Source organism: Drosophila tropicalis, unplaced genomic scaffold (assembly GCF_018151085.1).
Source record: "Drosophila tropicalis isolate 14030-0801.00 unplaced genomic scaffold, ASM1815108v1 contig_859, whole genome shotgun sequence".
NCBI lineage: Eukaryota > Metazoa > Arthropoda > Insecta > Diptera > Drosophilidae > Drosophila > Drosophila tropicalis.
This window is the reverse complement of record NW_027173353.1, coordinates 449821-472284: the sequence shown is the minus strand read 5'-3', so window position 1 is coordinate 472284 and position 22464 is coordinate 449821. Positions and strand designations below refer to the sequence as shown.

The 22464-nt window shown below is 30.9% G+C and overlaps 3 protein-coding genes across 5 annotated transcripts; 2 read left to right on the top strand and 1 right to left on the bottom strand.

Moving 5' to 3' along the window:
- The first annotated feature begins 394 nt into the window (after positions 1-394).
- On the top strand, positions 395-3738 carry CkIIalpha (casein kinase II subunit alpha). Of its 2 annotated transcripts, XM_068296699.1 has the most exons (3): positions 395-501; positions 1155-1336; positions 1821-3738. In XM_068296699.1, exon 3 carries the CDS (start codon positions 1972-1974, stop codon positions 2980-2982), a length of 1011 nt encoding a protein of 336 aa, XP_068152800.1. In that variant the 5' UTR covers positions 395-501; positions 1155-1336; positions 1821-1971; the 3' UTR covers positions 2983-3738. The 2 variants fall into 2 exon arrangements, with proteins under 2 accessions (XP_068152800.1, XP_068152802.1); XM_068296701.1 differs by lacking the exon at positions 1155-1336 and having other exon boundaries at positions 422-501.
- A 164-nt stretch (positions 3739-3902) lies between these two features.
- Positions 3903-4671, bottom strand: LOC137582013 (arylalkylamine N-acetyltransferase-like 2). The gene has a single exon (XM_068296440.1). The coding sequence runs from the start codon at positions 4669-4671 to the stop codon at positions 3997-3999; it is 675 nt and encodes a 224-aa protein (XP_068152541.1). The 3' UTR covers positions 3903-3996.
- A 1593-nt stretch (positions 4672-6264) lies between these two features.
- On the top strand, positions 6265-22315 carry nAChRalpha4 (nicotinic acetylcholine receptor alpha4). Of its 2 annotated transcripts, XM_068296697.1 has the most exons (12): positions 6265-6442; positions 7531-7866; positions 7981-8025; positions 8203-8312; positions 9807-9987; positions 17695-17810; positions 18015-18183; positions 18250-18386; positions 18446-18589; positions 18652-18774; positions 18880-19126; positions 19218-22315. In XM_068296697.1, the coding sequence occupies exons 2-12, from the start codon at positions 7627-7629 to the stop codon at positions 19413-19415; spliced, it is 1710 nt and encodes a 569-aa protein (XP_068152798.1). In that variant the 5' UTR covers positions 6265-6442; positions 7531-7626; the 3' UTR covers positions 19416-22315. The 2 variants fall into 2 exon arrangements, with proteins under 2 accessions (XP_068152798.1, XP_068152799.1); XM_068296698.1 differs by lacking the exons at positions 6265-6442; positions 7531-7866; positions 7981-8025; positions 9807-9987 and having other exon boundaries at positions 8299-8312.
- The last annotated feature ends 149 nt before the right edge of the window (positions 22316-22464 follow it).

The following is a 22464-nucleotide window of genomic DNA, read 5'->3' as shown; positions in this document are numbered from 1 at the left end:
GTTTCAAATGATTATGGATTTATGCTACGAAGTCTTGTTCATATGTACAAAAGATGTAATGATGTAAAGATGTAGAACGGATTAATTGTGTACAATTACATAGTTAACATCAAACTATAAATGCAATTTTCAATTTAGTTTACATTTTAAAAATGATAAATAAATTAGCTTGTGTCCAGAAGAAATGTTTAAAATATATATATATATATATTACATGATAGAAATATGGCGTAAAATAGTATTTTGATTTTTGCAATAAATGTACTTCATAATTTTATATAAATTTATAGTTATCGATAATTTTTGAACATTTCTGTTATCGATTAATATAAGAAGCGCAACCGATTTAAAAAAAGAACTGTAGCCCTTAGCAACAAACTTATCGAACTAGACTGGTGAACCAATTTTTCGATAAATTGTCTGCAAATATAATTCATCAGTGGATATCGGTCCATCTTTATAAAAAAGAAAATTCACGTCATCACGCTGCCCAAAAACGATGTAAGTATACATATTTGAAAGAGATTAAAGTCAATTGCGACGTCCCGGACTGTGACTTAAACATGGAAATCAATTGAAATTTGTCTAGTGCGCATTTTATGTGTTTTTCCGCCTACTTGCACAAGCATATGTATGTACATATGTATGAATGTACATACATATATAAATGGTAGATTCATGCGGCAAAATTCTTGAACACGCCGAGTTGATGTACGTACAGTATACGTACATACATACATACATGGATTATTAAGTACATACAATATGCATAGATGCATATATTTATATTTATATGTGTGCATATAAGTGTGTTTCAGTTATACCGGTTGTTTTTATTGTTCTTATAATAATTTGTGATAAATTAGTTGCTTAAAAATTTGTATGAAATATACCCAAGCACAAATGTAAATGGAGTGTGCGTGTGTGTGTGTGTGTGAGCGTGCGTGCGTACCATACAAAATGCGTGTGTATGAAAGTACTTTATACATTCATATTGTCTGTACTGTATAACTTATTTTTTTAATTGTTTATATACGTTGTGTGCACACACAGTCGATAATGCATCGGCGCAAGCCGGAGTTAATTCTTAATTTCTACATTTGTGTATAAATATGAGTTTTCTTTCTCATTTCTTTGCATATTATATAAATTAGCGCAACATTCAAAACATACGGAACGTGCTCGGCGTCCATCGTCAATTTGCTCTCTCTTGCAAATTACGTCGACCGCCTTTGACAATCTTTCTGGTGCACTGCAAGTACTACAAACGGAATTCCTCGAGGCCGTCGCCATCGCAAAATCCAAAATTGAATTACAGCCAACCTGTTCGACTTGGGTACGTTGCATTGTTGCATATATTTTTGTTTAAATCGATACCCATTCATACTATATACAAATTGAACACACACACTCACACAGACATCATAATCACGTTAATAATACGTATTTACATCATGGAATGTGAATCAGAGACTCTGAAGTATCCAACGAATTACATGTCCAGGCTCAGATCTATCTTCAAACGGAGTCTATAGATTTCTAATTCTAGGCAACAGAGCCGTATTACAAATTAGTCTAATACATAGTTTAGACAATCCGATCCGATCAACTGCCAAAAGGAAAACATGTATTCCAAATTAAATTTCAAAATTATGGTTGCCATAAACACAGCGGCATCTCATTTAACTAATTCCGAGACGGTTCATTTATTCGAAGAATATAAATGTCATAGAAACGACCTACACACACACATATATATAAATATAGTTTATTTTTTTGATCAACAGAAATTTTATTTGACTTTTCAACCTTTTTTTCAGACAACTGTACAACACAAATCTTGCTGTTTGGGGCCATCAACCAACCACCAGCACAGGCACATCAACTGAGTCAGGGGCATCTGACAAGGGCGCCAGACGCACAACATCCTCTAAAGAATCGGAAACAGCGGAGGAAGAAGATCGAGCGGAGATGACGCTACCGAGTGCCGCTCGCGTTTATACAGACGTGAATGCTCACAAGCCGGATGAATATTGGGACTATGAGAACTATGTGGTCGACTGGGGAAATCAGGATGATTATCAATTGGTGCGCAAGTTGGGGCGTGGCAAGTATTCGGAGGTATTCGAGGCCATCAACATAACGACCACAGAGAAGTGTGTCGTGAAAATTCTAAAGCCCGTCAAAAAGAAGAAGATTAAGCGCGAGATCAAGATCTTGGAGAATTTGCGTGGCGGCACCAACATAATTACGCTGCTAGCTGTTGTCAAGGACCCGGTGTCTCGCACGCCAGCACTGATCTTCGAGCACGTGAACAACACGGACTTTAAGCAGCTATATCAGACGCTGACAGACTACGAGATCCGCTATTATCTATTCGAGCTACTTAAGGCGCTCGACTACTGCCACAGCATGGGCATTATGCACCGCGATGTGAAGCCCCACAATGTGATGATCGACCACGAGAACCGCAAGTTGCGCCTCATTGATTGGGGCCTTGCTGAATTCTATCATCCCGGCCAGGAGTACAATGTCCGGGTGGCGTCCCGCTACTTTAAGGGCCCCGAATTGCTGGTAGATTACCAGATGTATGACTATTCTTTGGATATGTGGTCCCTTGGCTGCATGTTGGCATCGATGATATTTCGAAAAGAGCCGTTTTTCCATGGCCACGACAACTACGATCAGCTAGTGCGCATTGCCAAGGTGCTGGGAACCGAGGAGCTATACGCTTATCTGGATAAGTATAATATTGACCTGGATCCGCGATTTCATGACATCTTGCAACGCCATTCGCGCAAGCGGTGGGAGCGATTTGTTCACTCCGACAATCAGCATCTAGTGTCGCCGGAAGCATTGGATTTCCTTGATAAGCTCTTGCGCTACGATCATGTAGACCGTCTCACCGCTCGCGAAGCCATGGCGCATCCATACTTTGTGCCCGTTGTCAACGGACAAATGAATCCTAATAACCAACAATAGGAGGAGTTGATCAACATTCTGAAGTAGGTGTCCATAACGCATATTACGATAATAATAAAGTGAGATGAACAGAGCAGAGCAGATGAGAGGATGGACAATGACCAGCGGAAGGGAGAAGTGGAGTGCATGAAATGTATGTCGTCGTGCAGCATATAAAGCGGATAAAGATCAGTGAAGAATATAAACAAAATCAGCAATAAGGAAACGCATCGACATAGAGTTTGGAAAACATGGTTAAATATGGACGGACTGTTGTAGAAAATATAGATTAAACACACCGAATTCACACACATACACCTACACCATACACAGACACACACACAAAACAAAACCAACACTTTGTTCACACAAATTAAGCATATAACAAAAAAACAAAAAAAAAAAAAAAGAGAAAAAAATAATAATAAACAATAGTAATGTTCAATTTGCCGAAAGTGAGGATAATATATAATATTATTTTTTTGGAGACCGATACACTACTTTGGCAAGGTGACGACAATGCAAAGAAAGAACATGGGTAAACCAAATTAGATACTTACCATACAGAAATACACACACGCATATACATAAACATACCGAAATATATTTGTGTACAAACTCATACATACACAGGCAACAGAACACCAAGCTCCATTATAATTAACGTATATTTATACCTTATAATTATAAATATAATCCAATAAATTGTTTTCATTTCTTAAACAAAACCCGATGAAAATCGTAGGAGGGAATAATAAAATAAATTAGAAAAACAAATTTCCACTTTATCTCATGATCTCACACGGATGGTGTTCGTTATCATTTGCAGTAAAACAATTATACGTATCACTCAAATCAGCATTTGTTACCATACAGACAACAAGGGGATCCACTTACTGGGTCTTTTAAAGACATAATAATAAATCAACCTAAATTTTTAAAGGTTTGAACATTAACACAAGAAGCATAAATGATTTTATTTTTAAGTAAATTCTTGTAAGATTTAATAAGTGATAAAAACTTTCTAATTTTCCTTTATAATTTCATGGCCATGACTCGAATATGGGTATGGGGAGCCGGTGGTGTCAATATCGCCCTACCCTCGTCATCCTTATAATCCGCATATGCCTGGGCATATATACACTCCATGCCCAGAGCATGCTTTTGACGAGCCGAATAGAAACTTGAACACAAGGCTAACATCAATTTGAATCCTTTTGCACGGCCCAATTTTATTAGAGTTTTTGCTAAACGTACACCCAGTCCCTGACCACGTTTCAAGGTATCCACACACGTGACATGGGAATAAAGCAATTTGTTTACATTGAATCTCTGATAGACATTAGATTTGCGTTCCACCTCCGATACCAGTCGTTCGATGCAACCAAATATATTTGAACCCAATGCTTCTGATAGCAAGCGGTGCTCCTCTACATCGTTTTCGGCTTGTGCTCCTGCTATGACCACACCAGCAATGCTATTAGTTAACTCATCGATGGCAATCAATGAAGTGTTTTGCTTTATTAGTGATAGATTCATTTCATCAAAGTACGGAATACCAAACTTATATAGATCGCCTGGACAGGACATCATAAGCGGGTCAGCATTATAGTAATGATCTCGTAAAAAGAGTTCCACTTGATCGTAATCCTCCGTACTCATTATTCGTACGGCTATCCCGTTTTCCGTACTAATATTACTTGCAACCATCTCAGATTCTTTCCGTGAACTGATCTGGTGGCTGTAGTGTCTAATTACACTTTAGGCAATCGGCGTGGAAAATGTAATAAATGAACCCTTATCAAAACGATAGGAAATTAGGCCACAAGCGTGGCAAATGTAATAAATTAACTCTTATCAAAACGATAAGAAACCAGAGGGCCGCGTAAAATTTTGTATACCCTTGCAACTTTTTTGGTAACTCTTTCCTCAGAATAGCACAAAAAATGACGAAGTTATTGAGAAAAGTCATTGGTCACTTTGGCGTTTGTATGTATGGGAGCTCTATGATATAGTGGTCCGATCCGGCTGAATCTGAAATATACAACCCCTGCGGACATAGACGGAAATAGACGGACGGACGGACATAGCTATTTGAACTCGTCTCGTCGTGCTGATCAAGAATATATATACTTTGTATGGTCGGAGATGCTTCATTCTATGCGTTGCACACTTCTGACCAAAATTAATTTTCCCTTTTTTTGCAAGGGTATAAAAAAATTTTCATGGAATTCTTTTTTTTTTAAAGGGACATAATCAATTTAAAAACAAAAAAAGTTGTTAAATTGGCGTATGTATATTGTATATTTAATTCATTCTACAGACAGGTTTTAAAATTTTTATTCAATTTCGAAATAATGAGTTTGAGAATCAAGGGTGAAAAATTGCTTTTATTTATTTTCATTTGTGGTCTACAAATTTTACGAAACCTTTGCAAAGATACTTTTAATGTTTACTATATAAAAGGATAATTTAACAGAGTTTAAAAAGTTAGACATTCAAAACGAGAAAGTTTCGAACTTAATAGAGTTATTTGAAAGGACGAATATAAGAATTCTACTAAGGAATTCAGGTAATAGCTAGTTAGCTTAATTAGTATGTATTCGATGTTTTTTTTTTTTATTTTTTTACAAAAATCCAGGTATCTATCTGTGTTTACCATACTTATAGTGTATTTTTCAAGTCCCTATAAAGTTTTTGTAAAGAATTTCGCATAAACAAGACTATCAAAACATATTAAAATTGCGCATGCGTTTTAAATATTATTCCAAATGTGAATGGCAAATTGTCTCAGCATCCAAACTCGTTAAAACCGCCTTAATAATCTGAATTTTTATGTAGAAAATTTATGAATGTAAGTATGTCAAGACGGCCTTAAAATAATGGGTTAATCTTAAGGGATTAGATGCTGAACTAAATTAGGTATTACCTGTGTAATTCTAATGAACAACAACAACACGATTGTGAGTAAATTGTTGTTGCTAATTCGCATGAATGAATGGGAATAGGCAACAAAAATTTGTCCTTAACTCAATTTAATTGGTGCATATTTACTTTAGTTGTGCCCATAATTGCAAGGATAATTTCTATTAGAAATTTGGCACAAGATTCCATCACAGCAGCAGAAGCAGCAGCTGCTCCATTGACTAAGGGTTGAATTGGCATTCCAGAATCTCTTCTCTCCCAACCAACCAACCCACCATCCATCCATCCATCTTTTGGTAGCCAGTCGGGCTGGAAGAGCGCACTTGCCATTTCCAAAACGCTTATCGCATATTCAGTTCTCTCAGACATTTCATTCAGCGTGGTTTGTTCACCTATTGCGGGATCAATTATTTTCCATAAAAAAATTCTATTATTCTATTTAATAAATGTTACATAAAATGTTAGCAACACACATAATGGAAGTGGTTTCAAATAAAATTAACTAATAAATAAAATGAATGAAATAAAATCTATTGCAAGTTGCATTAGCAAAATTGTGAGTGAAATTTACCCTTTTCTTGATGACCCTATATATGTAACTATATATAATTATAAAAAGGATACAATGAGCATAAATATAACAAAAATATATATGTAAAAGTTTATGCAAATGTTGTCTTACATATGAAGGAATATCTTACACACGAATTTCCTGTCCGAAAAGGATATTAAACATGATGAAAATTTTAGGAAAACGGATGCCTTTCATTATATGGCAACGCCCACGCATCATGTGTATAGATATATATATAAATATATATGTATATATAGTGGTATATAGTATAGCATCTCTACATCCAATCGTGGTATACATTTGCATCTACGTACATATGTATGTATGTATGTATGTGTGTGTGTGTGTACATATGCATCGGTGCATATATATTGATTTCGTTAACTAAACTATATACATGTGTATAGAGCATAACAATAACTTTAAGATGAAATAATATACATACATAAATGTCGCGGGTTTTTGTGTGTCAATTAAATAAGAGAAAGCTCGAAAACATCTCGGAAATTGCTATGAACACTTGCTAAGCCTTCGATACGTTGTGCCAAATTTCCAATTCTGTGTATCCATCCACAACTTTTGTAATATTAATGGCTGCTTAATCAATGGGAAGAGAAGAACATTTATCTTCCAAGCAGCGGATGACAATTTGCGAAACTTCTAAGAAATGTCTTGCTGTGATTTTTCGTGTATCTGCTATTTTCTTTTTCCACGTGAAAGCATTTGCCAATGGGGGAAAAGAGAAAAAGTTTCCACGGAAGTTTATTTCAAATTACGATATCTTAATTTAATAAATGTTTGTTAAGTAAATCGTAACGATTTTCGCCTTCTAAGAGATTTTTAGTCCGTAATACTTACTTAGAACTTTCACTAAGTGCACTTGGCCAAAATAACTATATTTTATTAACTGGGTCATTATTAACTTATAGTCAAACTTAGCTTTATTAACCATTTAAAGAGAATATTTAATAAAATAAGTGATATTATAAGTGATATGATATATCTAATAAGTGAATTTTAGACTCAACTTAAGTAATTTATTCAACATATTTTTTTTTTTTTAATTATAGAGAACCCAGAGAAGGAAGAAAACGTTTAGCTACATATATACCATATGATATGTATAATCCCCTTCATATATTCGTCCACACAAAACTAAAGTCCACATGAAATTTATAATTGAAATCATACGCCTATTCGTAATGAAGCCGTCATCCGGCGAAATTATTAGAGCCTGGCTTCTATCAGCTTTAATGGTACATGGTGCAGTGGCTGGTAATCCTGATGCAAAGCGTCTCTACGATGATCTATTGAGTAACTATAATAAATTAGTTCGTCCTGTCGTCAATACTACCGATGTGCTCAAAGTTTGCATCAAATTGAAGCTATCCCAGCTGATTGATGTGGTAAGTTTTAAAAAGTATTTGAGTTTTTCAATTATGAAACATCAAACTAAACAGTATATATACTTTGTGGAACTTTTTTGTTTAATACTTCATTTATATTTACATTTATTGTAGAATCTTAAAAATCAAATTATGACGACAAATCTTTGGGTGGAGCAGGTGAGTCAACTAGAATGCACCATGAATAAGATAAGGATATTTTATTTTAAAGCTAAATTTGACCGAATTAGACCTTGTGAATTGCGTTAATACTTAAACAAAACTTTTACACTTACAATTTATTAAATGTATTCCTTAATTGACACTAATTTTTATTTATATTCTAAATGCTTATAGTCCTGGTATGATTACAAGTTACGATGGGAACCAAAGGAATATGGCGGAGTCCATATGCTACACGTCCCTTCCGATCATATTTGGAGGCCGGATATTGTACTATATAACAAGTAAGTAAGACAATAAAACGCAACAAATCCAATGGAGTGTACTCCTATTAAGTTTTTTTTTTACAATCAACAAATTTCTTTCTCCTTCAACATTATCAATATACATAAATTCTAAATGTGGTGCTTGTCTTGTACTCGTGTATGAAATATGAACTTTCGCGCTATATAAACATTTGGAATTCCTCTGAAAAATATATGTATATATATATATATTGTTCGAAAGTAAACATCTCAATGGATTTGCTTAAAGAATATATTATAAACCAAACCAGTTTTGCAAGTAACCAAAATTTATATGTGGAACATTGTTTTTCTTTATTGATTTTTGATTTAATCTATGAGCAAACTTTGCTCCCAAATATCAGTCGATCGAGTAGTCGAGCCTCTTTAAATGAGACATTGATTAGCAGAAATCCATTAATATATTATTGTTGTGATCGTCCTCTAAATATCCAAATGAATCAAAAAGTCCCCAACAGTTTTTGAAAAACCGAAACCTGAAGTAACTCTATTTTATTTCCTACCCACGGTTCAATGTTTTGTGTAGAGATGTGTAAATGTTTCGATGCAACAAATAAAATTGAAATAAGTTGTAGTAAGGAAAAGATAATCCTTTATCCTATCTCCTATCTTGATGTTTGTGTGCATTATTTGTCAGTTACTGATTGGAAAACCCTTAAAAATTCCTTTATTAACAGGACCTACATCTTTCTGATCTTTCTATATCAGAGGAACTTTTTTATTTTACAAATGATTTAATATGGACATTAACTACAAAAACTTTATGAATCAATATTTCTTAGGCTTGCTTCTTTTTATTTATTCTTCTACTAATCATTTGATAATTAAAAAATAAACCAAGTCGTTAAATATTTTGGGGCAGGTTGTTCAGTGTGATTGCTGAATATTAATAACTGATTATTGGATTTAATTGGAAGTGTATTATGATAGGGGGCTAATATATAAAATGAATTATTATTTAAAAATTAAAAAGGCTGGAGCTAAGCTGATACACTGTAAATAATTCTGCATACACTCATAATAAATTCACCAATTTCATGGGTTTTTCATTGAAGAGTTTATAATAATATCTAATAACATTTTGTATATTTAAAATCTGTGTATATCCCTCATAATGCCAAACAAAATTTTGGAAAAAATTGATTACATACTTTTCATTTGTGATTACATTTCCTTTTTATGGCAGCTTCAATATTAAAGCCTCCCGCCAATTGCAGCTTTCACGTTGAACTTTTTTTAAATGAAAGATATATTTTTGAATTTCAAAATATTCTTTTGATTGAGCCAAGGTTCAATGTGGAAACTGAAACCTTTTATACGTTAAGGATATCAAAAATTATATTCATAAAGCTGCAAATTTTCTTATACATACTTATTGCACCTACTCTATATATAAAAATGTAATTTGTACGGATATAAAACAAAAAAAAAAAAACCAAATACGAATTTAAAAACACATTAAACTGTGTATAGTGCCGATGGTAACTTCGAAGTGACTCTTGCGACAAAAGCCACAATTTACTCTGAAGGATTAGTTGAATGGAAACCGCCCGCTATATACAAATCATCCTGTGAGATAGATGTAGAATATTTCCCATTTGATGAACAAACTTGTGTTCTAAAGTTTGGCAGTTGGACTTATGACGGGTTCAAGGTAGGTCTGTCAAAATCTTCGTACAAACTATATAACGAGTGGCTCTCTCCCCTCTCTCTCTCTCTGTCTCTGTTTCTCTCTTGTCACCCAAGATCATTTATTTGTTTTGTTTTTAGTTTCATTATCATTTATTTCTGATAAAAAAAAAAAAAAAAAAAAAAATCAAGACAAAAGACTTGTGTTAGTAGCTCATAGAATGGCTAAATTCCTAAGCTGAAGTAACTTTGTACAAAATTCTAAAAACGAAGGACTCCTTTTTATGTTTTTGGTTGACAACCCTGGTTATGACGTCTAACTTTGTTTGTAAAATCAATTTAATGTTTCATTTCTTTCATTTATCTCAACATACAATATTTCTTTAATTGCGAGGTGATTATGAACTGACCATATTTATTTATCTTTTTTTTAAGTTACCAATATAAATTTACTTCATAACGTTTGCTTTCTTTGATGTATAAGAGAAAAGCGAAAAAAAACCAAATAACATTTAAACGAAAAATGAAACCAGAAAACAGAGAATGAACAAAAATATAAGAAACAAATTGTGAATGCGCTGGAGACAATTCGTGAGGTCATTCCCATTTAAATAGCAGAGATTCTTAATTTAAATTTTCCGTTTGATCGATCATTTTAATAGCAGCAACGCATAAATTGCTTTCAGTTACACACATATTCAAATACATATATATATTTTTGTACATAATTTTATTGTATGTTATGTACTATTTATTACGCATTAATACTGATTCCAAAATAATACAAACCAAAAAAACAAAACAAAAAAAAAATTATTATTATTATTATTATTATAATTATAAATGTAGACTTGGATTTTAATTTTGATTTTCTGAAACTGAATGTGCAGTTGTTATCAATTTTGTTCCCTCTTAACAGATGTATAAATTTTTCATATACCAACATAAAGTTATCTCAATATTTAAATAACAATTCATCAAAACGTATGTATGCACTGATGTATGCATGTATGTATGTACATATGTATGTACGTATAAGTATGCATCTTTGCATACATGCCTCTATACATTGCGATGGTACATTACATGATTCTTAGTTCCTTTTCATTACATATTACATTTTAACATGCCGTATCTATTTTACATATATGCACCGACTAACCAACATTACATTCGCAAAATATATAAATAAAATGCTACGTGTCCCAGCAAATATTTACTCTAAATACATAACTACACCGATATCTACATCCAAATATATATATATATCTATATATTTATATAAGAAAAAACACATACACATACATAATATTGACTTTTTGGCAGTGTTTAAAAACACTTAAGTATTTGGCAAATGTGGGAATGGATAAAACGGTATTTTATTTAAACTAAATATAGGGGGTGGCCACCGAAACCAACTTTGATGTAATAGAGAGGGGGTGGCAATCCTGAAATTGATTTGTTTCGCTTGAAATTAATCTCTTGTCATTAGCTATGTATGTATGGGTTGAATCTGGGTTAATTAAATCAAATGGAACTCATATGCTTATAACATGTCTCCTTACAGCACTCAGCATTAAGAAAACAAGATCAATATGTGCAAACAATAAACAATAAATGCATTAATTACACACAAAACGATACGAAACATACTAACAGACATACATACATACATACTAACATACATATAATACACATACAAACACACACTTACTTAAGTATAAAAAGCTGCAAAAATTTATTGGCGTTTAATATGTATTACGATGGTAACAGGAGTTGTGTTCAAAATATATATATTTTTCAGTGCTGATGGTCATTATGAAGTAACACTTATGACAAAAGCAATAGTCTATAGTAATGGATTGGTGATTTGGCAACCACCTGCCGTCTATAAATCGTCTTGTTCAATCGATGTTGAATATTTTCCATATGACGTGCAGACGTGCATCTTAAAATTAGGAAGTTGGACCTATGATGGTTTTAAGGTGCTACTCAAATCTTATTTACTCCTAAGCCATTTGACAAAAACAAAAAAAAAAATCAAAAACTATATTTTGTTTCTATTATTATGATTATGATTATGATTATTATTATTAAACGTCAAAATGTAACTACTAAAATCAGTTAAAATGAAATATTCAATACCAACAAAGTGTTTATGAATTGGAATGATACCATGTTAAATATTAACTTAGATAGTTTCTCGTTAATCAGTTCATGTATTATATGACCACACATTTCAAATTTTATGGATCAATCAGCTTATCAATTATTTTAATTTGCAATAAAACAAAAAAAAAAAAAACAATAAAAAAAAAAAAAAAGAAAATCCATAAAATTAATGTGCTGGGAAAAAATGGGATGTTAATAGTTTCAAATTGAATATTCAATGATGTTTCGCATGCTTAAACTGCATGAATAATAAAAAAATATATAAAATTTATAAATACTTCCAGCTATCTCCCTTCTACACACGCAAACACACACACGAACATCCTTGTAGGTATTCATCAATAAAAAAAACAACTGCATGGAATATAGCATACTTTTATGGGCATGAAAATCACAAAAATTTCATTTTATGCATGATTAATTAGTTAACTATTATAACGGAGACTTATTATTTTAATTGCATTGATATTAATCCAATTATTTTGTTTAAGTTTTCATGCATTTTGGAAACCAAAGTTCACACTTGTAATTTAAAATAATTTTAGTTTATACTTATTTATGTATGCAAATACATACATATATAAGTAACAAAAAAAAAAACATTCAAGGACAGAAATTTTGAATTTTCACTCCTTTTTAATGCTTGTTAAAAGTCAATATCCATATATACATATATATACATATGTACATGAAGTTGGCAATTATTACATTGTAATTGTAAACATTTACATACATATTCAAAAATATGTACTTAAATGTAAGTGTATTCATGTATGTATGTATAATTAATATATTTTTACATTTTCCTGCATGTTTTAATTGTCTTTGATGAAATGCATGTGTTTATTTTGTCTTAACATTCTTATTTTGCATAGTGATATTAATAATATTTAAGTGAATTAAATTAAATGTTTCTGAATTAAAACGATATAATCTTTAATGGTAGTAGGAAAATCTAATAGCAATACGAAAAAAGATTACATTCGTCCGATTTCGAGCTGCTGTATTATGGGTAATTAAAGTAAATTCAAAGAAGAATCTCTAATCTCTAAAAAAAAAGTTGAATTTTGGAAATCAATTCATTAAAATTTCGAATGCAATTCTGTTTAAAAATAAGATCTGAACTAAAAAGAAGGAAAAAGCTCTTAACAAAATAACAAAGAACTATTTAAAGTAACTCCAAACTCAATTAGTTTAACTTATCATATTGTTCCTATATAGTTGATGGTTCTCCTAACAAGTCATAATACTTATAGAGCCCAAACAGGTGGGTATAATAATTGTAAATTTGTTTAATTGAATGCATGTAGCATGTGTGACGACTTTATGCATCTTTAATAAACCAAATATAAACATTTTTGTTTACTCTTTTTGTTTTTATAATTTAATATAATGAAAAGTCTCCGGAAATGATGCATGATTTATGGCATGTGCATGATTCTCCTTTATTTGGCATGGGCATATACCAAGTATGTAAATAATATTCATTGAATATTCAACAAATGGCGTAAACTATATTCTTATGCATTTATGTTAAAAGTTATTATTATTATTTTAGTATTGAGAGCATTAAACTCTATATTATAATTGGACAATGTCCTAATAAAAAAGATATAAAACAAAAAATATAAATAAATTCCAGTCCTATGCTTATGGTGCGCAAGAGAATAAATTTTCTAAATACAGCAATGAAAGTTTGTTTTTATTGTCATAGAACTAGATAGTTTTTGTGGTCCTGTGTAGCTGTGTTAGATATTTCAAAGGAGTTTATTTCTTATATTATTATTTTTAATAGGAATCTTTTCGTTGTGCGACGAGGAATTGAATGGATTCTCTAGAATATAAAAGTACGCAGTTAAATTTGAAGCCAAACAACTTTAATTTATTCTTAAAATGGGACCAAAGGAATAATGGCTGATCTGCTGTCTCTTATGTAATGAAGTTCTTTATTCTTAAGCTTATCCTTCTAAAGAAGTCTATCACTTTTAACCCGCTTCTGCTGTGATTTTAACAAGGCTCACCTCGAAAATTTGTTTGTCTGTCTTTTGGGGTGTGTTTTAAAATTTCTGTTTCGCCAACCTCTACATTTTTTTTATCAAAATTTCGGAAAAAAAAAACTAAATCGAAAACAACAAAGCAAACAGTTGATTTTAAATATTTTTTGTAACTTTTATCATTCTTTACGGGAAAAAGATGAAAGGACGCATCTCAGAATATTGCTATATACATATTCCCTATATATGCATATATATGTATATAAATATATCTGACATGAATCTCTTAAGTGCGTTTTATACGTTGAGAGGTCCCTTTGAAAGCGTCGAACGGGAATTTTCTTTGTGGCATGGAGTGGGATATTTTATAAGTGGGATTTCTATAAAAATAATATAATAAAAACCATTGATAATATAGAAATGTATGCATAATCAATCATCATATTAAACTCACTACACAATTACATTACGATTCAGTTAAACATATTATTAATTAATTAATTAAAGTGATAAATTTAAAGTGACACAATAAATAGCAGAAATTGACCTTTTCAAACATTGACGATATTTACAGCAAAAAGCTTCAGATTTTGTGGTGAAAATATCTAACAAAGAAGGAAATGAACAAAATCTAATTGATTGACTTCCAAAACTGACTTCGTATCCAGATATGACATATGAAAGACACTCATAAAATTTAATAAACGTCGATGAAACAAAAATAATCAATATTCATATACCACACACACACACAATATAGTGAGCTGTATGAATATATTCAAATTGAAATCGGATATTTTCGAGTACTCATTAAAGAGTTTTAAATATATTCGTATAGCGCTGTTATAGCTCTTTTGCTAAGCTTAATTAACTAAGGCTTATTTAAGTGAATATATAAGGTGTTATCTGCAAAACTGAACTTAAGGGCATTCTATATATTAATAGTGTAAAATTATATACTATGCATGCAAAAATACATACACACATACATACATAACTGCGTAAAGTCAATTTCAAGTCGGTTAAAAAATAATAAAAACTAAAATGCTTAACGTCTTTTAAGCCTAGTAAAAAGGTTCACTTTCAAATGAAATGTATCGTACAACATATTGTACAAATGTTATTATAAAGCATCGAAATAACTAAGTGAGAATCAGAACGACATATGTACATATATAGTTCTGTCTGACATCTTTTCATACCGAAAACGAAACTATGAATGGGCAATGGGCAAATAAAAATCTAACTTTTTGATAAATTCTACAAATTCCCTTGACAATACATTAATCATATACAAGGGCAAAGAGAAAGGGGTTCTTTATTGTTCTTTTGACTACCTATTGCATACTTTAAAGGGCACATATCGGTCATTTCACAAGGGCATAGATCGACCCATGAAACATCGACACATACACACACACCCACACACAAACATATAACACAACACAATCTCACCATTCAGACAGTCTACTTCGTAAAACACCTTTACAACACACCTGCCCAACTAACTAATTAATTAATAATAATTAAAACAATTAGCAATACAAAATGTTGTGTCTAGCCCAGATTGTTGCCAACTGTTTCCAAAAAAACCAAAAAAAAACCTAATTCTTCTGCACGCCGTTTCTCTGAATGAATGCTAGTTAAGTTAGTAAGTAATTAAGTTTACCCATTTGCCCATCTAAATACCAATTGACTAATCAATTTGTTTAACTAAGTGTGTTTTTCTATTGACATCTTGCATTTTGCATCCTCCACCATACTCTGCATGTAATTTTCTATATTTTTACATTTGATATAAAAGAGATCGCTTGTTTAGCAAAAAACATAACAAAAAAAAAAAAAATAGAAAAACAAATTCAAAAAATCTACCGGGCTTTTGAACAGATTTCAAATATTTACCAAACTCAAAGCCAAATTCAAAAATTAGATAGTCAAATTTCAACATTTTCAATCCTAGAAACGATGCTTAATAAGTGTGGCAATATTTAATATTTATTTTATTAATATTAATTCATCTAATGTTGATGAATCTGTCGGTCCGACTTCTTTTTTACCATGACACTATTAATTTAGTTTTAATTAACAAAATTATCATAAAAAAAATGTTTTCAACTTAAAATGACTGATAAAGTAAAACCCAAAAAAATGTGTTTTGAAAAATATAAATTAAATTATTAAATTAATTTTAAAAATACTCTAAAGATCTCGGAAAAGAAATTCACGCATGACTTTGTTTTTGTTATCAATTTGAATAAGTGAATGGAATGTTTTTAAATTTATTGGAAGTTTATTCAAAAAATAATGTCTGCATGAGAGTTTTCAACTTTGTAACCTCAGCATTTGCATGAAAACAATAAAAATGTATATAACTTTGTCATAAATAAAGCAGACACTTTTATTTCGAAATTTGTTGCCTTATTTTTCTTCTTTGCAATTATTTGTTGTAAATTATTTGTTTATTTATTTATATACATACAAAACTTGGATCATGAATCAATTTACATTGAAAGAGAATTTCAAACGCTCCTATCCAAAAATGTGCAACCTTCAGTTGTTTTCAGAAACGAAATTATAACTAATTAGTTTGTGAAGAAAAAAATATTCATATTTTAACGAGACACTTAACAACTTGTTCTGAGTTCATTTTAATTGGATTTAAGCCAAAAGTTTCTACTATATTGAAGTTTTTCCAAATATCGTTCGAACTATTCCATGATCAAGGTTCAAAATTTGTTTTGTTGATTATATTTTTAAATTCGCTTTATTAGCTAAACGATTGTTAACTAAATTGTATGTATTTTTTTATTTTTCTGCTTGATTCGTGATCAATTCTAAAGAATATACATACTAAACTAACCGATTTGTTGCAAACACTTTTCATTTACTTGAGAATTATTTTAATAAACTGCAATAAGCAATATTTAAATTTTAGCTCCGGCTTTAAATATGAATAAAAAACATAATTTCCATCCGTTTGTTTCGTTAAATGTTTCTTTGTATTATACTTTTTTAATTTTATATTTTATTGTTTCGTTTTTAAAAAATAGAACATGTCTTCATCACAAAAAAATAAAAGAAGCTAATTGCGATAATTTATCATTGAAATAATATTTTTACAGAGTTTAGCAATGTTATGAGGCAAATTTAAAAAAAACACACACACACACACGAAAAGAAATTAAACCTTTGTTTTGAAATAAAAGTTTTTTATTCTCCTCAATTTTATTTATTGATATAAGTTTTCATTTTTTTTTTGTTTAATACGCGTAAACGTACAATAATTAAACAAAGAAACCATAAAATTAGCTCTATTAGTTTAAAATTACATGCATGAAAGACCGCTTTATAATCTAAGGATATTCTACATATATTCGTGAGCGCCTATTATTGGCTCAAATCGTTTGAAAATATATTATTTATCGCCCAAGTTAATAATTTTCCTTTTTACAATTTTATGTAACTATTCGTACGTACATATACACATACACATACAGTGTGTCATAAATGTATTCCCTATGTATTTCGATATTATGATAAATAACCGAAGTTTCAAATTTCTCAAGGTGGACCTAAGGCATATGGATGAGCAACAGGGCAGCAATGTTGTCGATGTTGGTGTCGACTTATCGGAATTCTATATGTCTGTCGAATGGGATATCCTTGAGGTGCCAGCAGTGAGGTAAGCTTGAAAAATGTTTACCTAATTTGAATTATTGTGAAGATTTTCGTCTAGTATTCATTCGTCTTGAGTGTTGCCCCAAACAGTATGCTATACTTTTGCAACTGCACACTATCAATGGCGCATTATCCCATCGCTTAAAAAAATTCGAAATAATTGCTCATATATTAAATTCAATGTTAATCTTGTTATTTATGCTTACAGAAATGAAAAGTTTTACACATGTTGCGATGAACCCTATTTGGATATAACATTCAACATAACAATGCGAAGAAAGACTCTATTCTACACTGTTAATATAATTATACCATGCATGGGAATCTCATTTTTGACAGTATTAACATTCTATTTACCATCAGATAGCGGAGAAAAGGTTTGATTTGCCTTAATTTGACATTGCCATTGTATTGCAATTACATATTTTGGATTTCTTTTTCAGGTTACATTATCTATTTCGATTCTTATCAGTCTCCATGTGTTCTTTCTCTTGGTTGTGGAAATTATCCCACCGACATCGCTGGTTGTGCCGTTGTTGGGGAAATACCTAATATTTGCTATGATTTTAGTTTCCATTAGGTAAGTAAAAAGTTTATTTTAAAAAATTCACAACTAATATTTCTTCACTTTGGTTTTAGTATTTGTGTAACAGTCGTCGTACTTAATGTACATTTTCGATCTCCACAAACTCATAGAATGGCGCCTTGGGTTAAAAGCGTTTTTATTGATTTTTTACCAAAGTTTTTATTTATTCGAAGGCCTACATATAATTTTGAGACAAGGTAAGTGAAGCAACATTTTCCAAAAAGGTTTATCATTTTAAATAATTTTCGCTCAATTTCAGTAAATTGCTTCTGAAGGATACTCATGCCTGTTTTTATCCCTATTATTCATCGACCAATATTGACCACCTTGTATCAACAGGATACAGTCATACCCAATCAAAAGAAGAGTTAACATCACAAAGGAAAGTATAACAAAAAACAAGATTAAGCCCTGTTCTTAGGCTCTAGGTTCTTCAATCCTTCGATATTGAAAAAATAGTAATAAATTTTCATTACTAATATTATAGTTTAACGGGCACAGGACCTTTTGGTGGAAGTTGTCAAATACACGGTCCGTTGCCGCCACTAACGCATTCTAGTTCAGAGGATTTAACAGCTGTGCCTGATTTGGATATCGGAAATTCGGGAATGAAAAGCCCAATATTAAATAATCCAGCATTTTCCCATTCTAAATGCCCACCTCGAATACATCGAAGCTGTTTTTGTGTACGTTTTATAGCCGAGCATACCAAAATGCAGGAGGACTCTACTAAAGTAAGAACATGAATCCCATGAATCGCATGATTCGAGAAGAGTATTCAAAATTTCTAATCTAAATGTTTTTCCTTTGTCCCACTTGAAAAAGGTAAAAGAAGATTGGAAATATGTAGCCATGGTTTTGGATAGACTATTTCTATGGATATTTACATTGGCCGTACTGGCTGGTACAGCTGGAATCATATTACAAGCGCCAACATTGTATGATGACCGAATCCCAATTATAGAACAAAAAGACTTGGATTTCTCCGGAACATCGGCTGGACGTTGCAGGCCTCCGCAATAGCATTTCTATCCAAGAATCTCACATATGTTTTTAAACTGACCATTTTGCAAAAGAGTTCAATGCATTCAAATTTTGCATTGTTGTCAACTACATAGAAGCAGCTCATTGCTAAAAAAAGAAAAAGAAAGAAAATACTAAAATCCAGATAAGAATATTAACGAAAAAAGAACTATATACCTACCTATGTATGTACATATTTATGTCAGAGATAAAATTCGTGGGGCAATGCAGTAGGAAAATTGAATGTTTTTAACAAAAAAAAAAAAAAAAAAAAACAATACTGCCTTTTTTAAAAAATATATTATCCATTACTTCAAATTCTTTTGTATTATCGAAACATTTCGATATGAATTGACACAAAGTTTTTGCGAAATCTTAAGGCCTGAGACTTGTATGCTGAGAGACAGATTACAACAATCCATCCGCAAAACAGGGGTATGATATTACTAAGTCTTCTCGTTACTCGACGAGACCCATTTACCTATTCCACAACAGATGAAAAGGTCTTAGAAAGTCAAAACCTTATGTTGGTCCCAGTACTTCAGAGAGATAACAAGTAGAATCTAACTTAACAAGCATTTAATAACAATTCAAAAATAATATTGATTTATTCGTTCTTATACAATAACCACCATACATACATTCCAGTAAACAAATAACAACTTGCTAATGTCATACCCTTACAACAACAATTGTAAAACGAATTTAAAATCTATAAAAAGCCAACAGATTTCTTCTCAATTTAACAGAAAACACGATCAAGACACGAACAAATCAATTAATTCCATTAACAAATACTTATATGTTTTTCCTCCCCTAAAAATTCAATAAAAATGAATTTTATTGTCATTAGTTTTGATGAAATTATTGTACACAAAGCCTTAAAACTCTCTTCCGTCGATGCTCTTTAAAATATTTCAAAAATTATTCGAAACAATCTTAATTTGAAAATTGATGTTACTTTGTGCTTAGAAGTAGTTCGAAGTTTTCTCAATGCTTTTGAAATTATCGTTTAAATGTGTCTAAAATTTCAATTGTCAATTTATTAGCAAATGCTTGTTAAACTATGTATCTATTGAATCTAGAAAAAAAAACACACACACACACACAACAACAAACAAGAATATGGAAATACGTGTAACATTTTGAACTCATGACCATGACCAGAGTTGACGGTCAATTTATGCGGATCCTGATATCAACATGAGAGCATATATAACGAGTTTGATATACATATGCATGTGTATGTGTATACATATATGTGGCCTGTGTGCCTAATAATTGTGTAAGTGTTATGAGCTGTTCAAAATCGTAAACTGTAGTTAACCTCGCACTGTGAAAATAATAAAAAAAAAGAAAATTAAAACAAAAAAAAGTTAAAAAGTTAGTTGAAATAAAATGATTGCAAGTAACATATGTATTCGTATACATATACACATCAACATATATAAATATTATTTATAAGTTTAACACACAATGTGTAATTTAGTTCTTTTTTTGGTTTTATACTATCAAATATACATGCACATACATACATACATACTCAATTACTATTTATTGCTACTAATATTGTTAATATTCTCATACAAACGTATGCATATTAAGTATAATTTTAAAAAATTTGCTACTAAAATTGAAGTGCGATTCAAATTTAACAGAAATTATTCATTTTTCAAACGATAGTACGATGATTTAAGGCAGTTTATATCTTATGGCTAAGCGAAATTAACTGTGTAAATGTGCATTGTACATAAAATAGAATCAGACAAATATTGTTAAGATCGCAGTGTCTTTAAAAAAATGTTACAAAATTCCTTAATATAATTTGGAACCAATTGCAATGAAGTTTAAGTTTTACCTTCACCTGCCACCTGCCCAGGAACAGAATCAGCCAAATTCTAAATACCATGGTTAAATCTTTTTATCCAGAATGCCACAAAACCTTTGCAATATTAAATACTGCCAAAAGCCTAAAAAAAAAATTTAATCATGCTTTCCGTTCAACCTCATTAGCTGGAAAAAAATATTTTTTGTAAAACTGAACTTGTACACAAAGAATGTATTTACTTTTAAAACATAAGAATTGTTGAATATAAAGCAGAAAATTATTGAAATACACAACAGATTTCAACTAACCATATGATAGACAAGTTGCAATACCACCACTAAGTCTGGCAGTAAAATAACAGATAAAATATGTTAAATTCAGAAATGATCAACGACTTTTTAAAACCAAAAGGAAACTATGAAACGAATATTAAATCAAAGAAGATAACGACAAAATGCAGAAACGAGTAAATTAACAGTAGTATCTAAAACTTTTTTTCTAAATGAAGCTTGTGCCTCGCAGTTACTCCTTCTTTTTCATTCAAGTCATCAAGAACATATAAAACACATACATACATATACATATATCCTAAATTGTGAGTTAATAATTTTTTTTTGAGACAATTAATTGAAATTTTTACGTTTGCGATGAACATGATGTTCATATTCTGATTTCTTCAGCAATTTTTCAATTCCGCTAAATTTGATTAAGCAGTTCGTACACAATGAAGATTATATTTGTTATGCATATATGAAAGCGTGGTGCAAGCTAATTTTTTAATATTTTGTCTCAATGGCTCATAAGTACTTACATACATACATACATACATTACTTAAAAATACAATATAAAAACTACTTTAAAGCCAAAGCAAAACATAGCATGAAAAAATGTGAAATAGAAAGTTAACATTTTAGTAATTAAGATTAAATATTATTTAAAGTATATATGTATTTGTTATTTAAAAGAAAGTTGAATTACAAAATAAGAAATTATTTGTAGGTAACATGTCAGAGATACTGTTGTATTTTTTGATTACATTATGCAATAAATATAAAACACGTTCTCAATTTCGATGCCGTGCATATTTATCAACACAAATTTATGCTAAAAACGAAGCTTTAAATTGAAGGTTTAATAACCTGATGCCGAGGAATACGATGGTGAAATCCGTTTATTTTTCTTAAACTCCGTTTTTAAAGTATTTGGAGAAAGATTTCAGA

Bases quoted from the DNA above. Each gene is read 5' to 3' on its own strand.
- LOC137582013 (XM_068296440.1), bottom strand. From the start codon at position 4,671: ATGGTTGCAAGTAATATTAGTACGGAAAACGGGATAGCCGTACGAATA.
- nAChRalpha4 (XM_068296697.1), top strand. From the start codon at position 7,627: ATGAAATTTATAATTGAAATCATACGCCTATTCGTAATGAAGCCGTCA. The intron at 9,988-17,694 runs GTAGGTCTGTCA...AAATTTCTCAAG, and splicing joins GGACTTATGACGGGTTCAAG to GTGGACCTAAGGCATATGGA. The intron at 17,811-18,014 runs GTAAGCTTGAAA...TTATGCTTACAG, and splicing joins CTTGAGGTGCCAGCAGTGAG to AAATGAAAAGTTTTACACAT.
- CkIIalpha (XM_068296699.1), top strand. From the start codon at position 1,972: ATGACGCTACCGAGTGCCGCTCGCGTTTATACAGACGTGAATGCTCAC.